Here is a 5,293-nt window from a genome sequence, read left to right on the forward strand (position 1 = left end):
TACAAATAAATTCAGTTCATCAAGTTTATTACTCGATAGTGGATAATTGCTCGTGATTGATTATAACTCGTGTTCTTTCGGATCGTCGGATTCCAATAACGCCGGTAGACGTAATAACGTAGCTCTAATTGCATCACATCGGATTAAGAAAATTAATCAAAGCTCTACTCTCTCTCTCTCCGCTCCACTACTGGATAATTACATCCAGCGAACCGCTAATTGCCGCGTCGAAAAATGGAATAAGTTTCGCGAGTTATTGGGTGTGGCGATTAATCTGGGGCGATCAGTCAACGTCGAAACCGGTGGAGGGGACTTATCTTTCCGGGCAACGATATCCTTTCCTCGTCTATTAATCACGTTTATCGTCTTTTTCCCCCGCTCCTTTCGATCCGCCGCGAATGAAACATCGGCCGTTCAATAACGTTGGGGGATCCGGCCTCGAAAAAAACATTGTTGAAACCGGGCATAATTGATAGCCTGTCGCGCGTTGCATACATTAACTTTATCCCCGTCCAAAGCTTATCACGTTGCATTTATGTCACGTTAGGAACAATTATTATCACCTGGTAATAACGTATACGCACACCCAGTTATCGGAGTTATTTATCAACTCGCGTGAAGCGGAAGTGGAAAGGAATTCATCTTCCTTCCCTTTAGATCAGTGTTTCTCGATCGTTTTTCCGAGTGATTCTATACACCCTATAAAAATAATCAAATAACATCTATGGAATGTTAATATCAAATTTCTAATTCAAAATTAATATTATGTATATTTGAAAATTGAATTTTTATTATTCGATATAAAAATAAATAAAAAAATTGATCCATAAATTCTATCTTTATATTAAAATAAAAATATGAATTTAAATATTCAATTGATTGAAGAGTTGTAAAATAAATTCCTAAAAAAATTGTTGATATTAAATATAATTTTCTTAAATCATAGAAATTTTTAACCCTGTATTTATTTCTTTTTTATTTATAAAAAAATCTGACTATATTGAAATAGAAATAGAAATGTACATTAAAACTGATCTATCAATTGGAATATTTATGAATATCGTATTTAAAAACAATTCTACTCATTAATGAAACAAATATATATATATACAATCACAGGTATTATTGTTTATGAACTTGAGGCTCTCAAGTAATCTTTCTTTTTCTGTTAAGATTTTCTATCGAACATCGGCTCGATCTACTCTTAGAATCGACCTTTTGTTATTAAGATGTGTTACGGGGTCCGGATATTAAGGCGGATAAGCGATAGCTTAAGATTTTTATCAGGCTGAAAGATTTATTACTCGAGAGACCACTCTAAAATTCGCGTTTAAGGTTAAGTCGCATATATTATGTACTTTTGCTGTTTACTATATATTCTACATGTACGCCACTTATTCTTTCACCATCTCGTTGTCGAGATTTATCAACTCTCTTTTCCTAAATCACCGATAAACCAAATATCATCGGTTAACAGATTAACTTCTTCTAAAAGTTTATCAACATTTAATAATTATTTTATGTGAAACATATTCTACTTATTAATTTTTCCTTCTAAAACTTGTCCAATCATTTCAACCCTGTTGATTATCATTGACTACATTATCATCGTAATTAACGAGAAAGGAGAAGATTGATTGAAATCGAGGATCCTTCCAGCCTCGGTTCTATATTTTTTCGAGGTGGCCAAGAACGCATCCACGCTTGTCCATCATCACGCTGAACCATTCGAAATTTTAACGACGCTGCTCGTTTGCCAAGCATAAAGCGCGTATCTGCGATTAGATAAGGAGACAAATCGGGAATATCCGTCAGTTGGCGCGTTGGGTCGTTGGCCTGGTAGTATAATTCGGACGACGTTATCGCCCTTCCTAGATCACCTCTCCGCGCAACAAACCTGGATGTGACTTGGATTTATCGACGTGCCAAGGAAATTGTGCTCCTCTCGAAGAGGAAAGGAAAGGAGGACTATCATCTCTTTCTTCTGTTTCGTTCTTGAGGGTGGAACTCGAGATATAGAATGATTGTTGAATGATAAATGATACTTTTATGGGGGAATTATTATGAGATGAAAGAGGTTTCGATGAAAAAAAGAAAAAGAAAGTGGCTTTCATTGGAAATAGCGATTAAATTAATATTCGTTGAATGGAAAGTGAATATTTCTATGAGGAAATTATTATAGGTGGTATAAATCTTTCTTTATCTTTTTTTTTTTAATAAAAAAGTTTTAGAATAGTAGCTGCGAATAATAGAAGGATTAACTGAAAAGAGATTGAGATTAGTATTCAGAGGGGTAAATTTCTGTGGAGGGGGCGGAGTTTACTACGAGCTTCCCCCAAATGAAATAGCAACTGCTAAATTAATATTGTTGAAAGTCACGCTTCCACGGTATGGAATTAGAAGAAGCAAAAAGAGATGCGAAAAATGAATAAGTTTGGAAAAGATATTAATACTGCACAAACAAATTTTAACGACGCGGAATCGCGATTTCTTTTTATCTTTTATAATAACCGTATCTGTAAATTTTGTTTTGATACATAGAAAGCATCAGAATTTCAATTTATTTGTCCATGTCCTTTCCTAAAATAAATCCATCGTTCCACGATCAATAACGAGAAAAGCGAATAAAAATATTTTTTTTTTTAGAGAAGAATTAATCGCGAGCCTGATTTGGATTTAATCGTTATCCAATTTTCGAAGAAAATTGCAATTATTCAGAAAAATTTCGAGCATTTCCCCGTGAACGCCTGCATTTAAATGTTTTAAAATCCGTTGATATAAATCCTTTGAAATATACTCGCCCTCTCGCTTCCACGTCCAAGTAGTTACAGCACGTGCGGTTCAGACAGGTGCGCTTGGGAAATCCAGTTAAACGTTAAATTACTTTTGGAGTTTATCGTTGATTTACGCAGCCGGTTGCGTCCGAAAGAGTAAGAAGAAAAACAACCCTTGCCTTTTTGATTAATGTAACGACCGGGCTAACAACCCCTTCCCACCCTCGTTCTTCTCTATTATTAAACAAGAGCTCGTTTCTGAAAGCAAAGAAGGGCGGGAGAGAATTTTTAGTTTTGCAAAAAGAAAAAGTAAAAAAAAAAAACTGTCTGTTTTCTTTTTCTGTTTTCTATGATTTTTTTTTCTCTCTCTCTTCTCTCCCCCTTTTGTTTTTTGAAACGAGCCTCGCGTTATGAAGCACCGAAATGGTGTCAGCAGCGTGCGTAACAATACTGTGCGATGGCTGGCCCAGATTAACGTGGACGAAAGAAATTCTTGGGTGTAATCGTGCAGATATCAGAGTTATGAAATTTCTATCTCTCTCTCTCTCTTTTTCTCGAGTCCACACGATGGATTTATTATATTTAACACTCTCATACAGGTGATATGATTTACAACACGAGTCGAAAGAAATTGTTTCTTCGCGATTTTTATAATAATATTGTCTAATAAGAATGTTCTGGATATTAACAGTGAAATGGTATTATTATGATAAAATGAATTTCATTAAATCTTTATATAGCATTTTAGTTTTATTTAAAGTCAGAATATATTATTGCACGAATCGTTAGATTCCATCTTGTTGGATCCATTTTGCAAATTGAATGTATTTCTATCTGTTATAATAGTAGTTCATTTGAAAAAATCGATATAAACAATTAAAAATAGAAGAGAAAGAAATATCCGTGTTAAAATTCTATTCTACGTCAGCTGAGTCAGAATAATCCACCCTACACACATTTTTCTGATCTCCCCCTAAATCGCAGATACTTGGAAGAAGCCAAAAATAAACTGGCCATTAAGGGAGTCACTGCACCACTCTTCCTATCGATCGGTCCGTTTCCTGCCATATTCGACGTGTTATTTGAGGGATGGTCGAGAGTTTTGTCGAGTCATCCCTAACAATAAGACAATAACACGCAAATTACAGCCCCGTTACTATAACATAATCTACCGTATACACGAGATTTAAGATTAAAATCGGATTTTTCTTCAATTTGAAAATTTGCCAAGTCAAAGAACCATCCACCAAAATCTTCTTAAAAAATTCATAACCACAATCTCGTTCCTCCTTAAATAATAATTTCACCTATTAACGTTATCTCGACAAGAGTTTCTTTCTTCTTCAATTCTTCACGTCAAATCATAATTTCGATCAAACAAATTTCTAATGCCCAACTTTTCTTATTTTTCCATCAACAATTTCACGACACGTACGATAAGATACAATCCACAAAGCGGAACATCTTCTCATCTTTGTCACCGTTATTGAATCGAGCCCATTATGCAACGACTATTTATACACACCATTCGGTTCGACGAATCGTTACATCATCCACCGTCGTTCACCCTTTTACCACGCGAGATCCCCTCCTCTTTCTATTTCCATCCTACGTAATACACCCCTCATTCTCTCTCTAAATTCACCTATCACCTATCACGATAAGAAGGGTGTCCGTTTACCTTGGCGTCCCGGCTCTTCATCTCCTGCCTCCTCGGCACCGTGTTCTCGCCATCTGCGTACACCAGGTTCCTGATCAACCCGTTGAACCTAGGCTCGAAGATGACGCTCGGCAACGCGAGCAACGTGAGCTTGCTGTTGTACCAGCTGGGCATACCGCCCACGTAAACGTCGGAATTGCCGGCCAGCTTGCCGAACTCGAACTCCTTCCCACGGGAGGTGGAGACCGCGCTCACGCCGTCCACGGTCAACGTGGTGTTCTCCGCGCACCTTGTGATCTGCACCTTGTGCCAGTGGCCGTCGCCGAGATCGTGGCCGACTGTCACGATCTGCACACCGCCTCCCAGATTGTATCTCAACCTGAGCGCGCTCTCGACGAGCTTCGCCTCGAAGAAGTCGTACGTGCCCCCGTCGTCCGTGTACAGCAGCAGACCGTTCCCCTGCTCGGTCTTGAACTCGAACTCCAACGTGCCGTTCAACCCCGCGTTCCATTTCCTGAACTGGGCGTAACTCGTGGCCGAGCCCTCGAGCACGAACGACATGGCCACCTGGCCCAACAGCACGACCAGGAACGGCAGCAACGTGCCCACGTTTCTTATAGACGGATGCATGGTTTCTTCTCCTGGCTTCGGTAGCTGGATCATCTGCTAGATCATCAGATTGTTTCTTCGATACTTCGTTCCTTCCTTCCTTCCTTCCTCTTCTCCTCCTCGCGTCGCGTCACATGTCAAAACGTTGAGGACGATCAGATCTCGACATTCGGATCGTGGTTCCGAGATTGGAAGTGGCAGCAGCCAGCCAGCCACGTTGTACCGGCTGTGATCGCACGTGAGCACGCAC

The 5,293-nt window shown here is 38.9% G+C and overlaps 1 protein-coding gene across 12 annotated transcripts in view; it reads right to left on the reverse strand.

Moving 5' to 3' along the window:
• The window catches only part of LOC102674491 (neurexin-1), a 425,676-nt gene extending 420,559 nt beyond the window's left edge, over positions 1 to 5,117 (reverse strand). For all 12 annotated transcript variants that reach the window (XM_031511258.1, XM_031511256.1, XM_031511254.1 and 9 more), the window contains exon 1: positions 4,456 to 5,117. In XM_031511258.1, coding sequence (XP_031367118.1) covers positions 4,456 to 5,097 — 642 coding nt within the window. In that variant the 5' untranslated portion in view covers positions 5,098 to 5,117. The remainder of the gene's footprint in view (positions 1 to 4,455) is intronic.
• Between the last annotated feature and the right edge of the window lie 176 nt (positions 5,118 to 5,293).

The sequence above is a fragment of the Apis dorsata genome, unplaced genomic scaffold (assembly GCF_000469605.1).
Source record: "Apis dorsata unplaced genomic scaffold, Apis dorsata 1.3 scaffold_295, whole genome shotgun sequence".
NCBI classification, from domain to species: domain Eukaryota; kingdom Metazoa; phylum Arthropoda; class Insecta; order Hymenoptera; family Apidae; genus Apis; species Apis dorsata.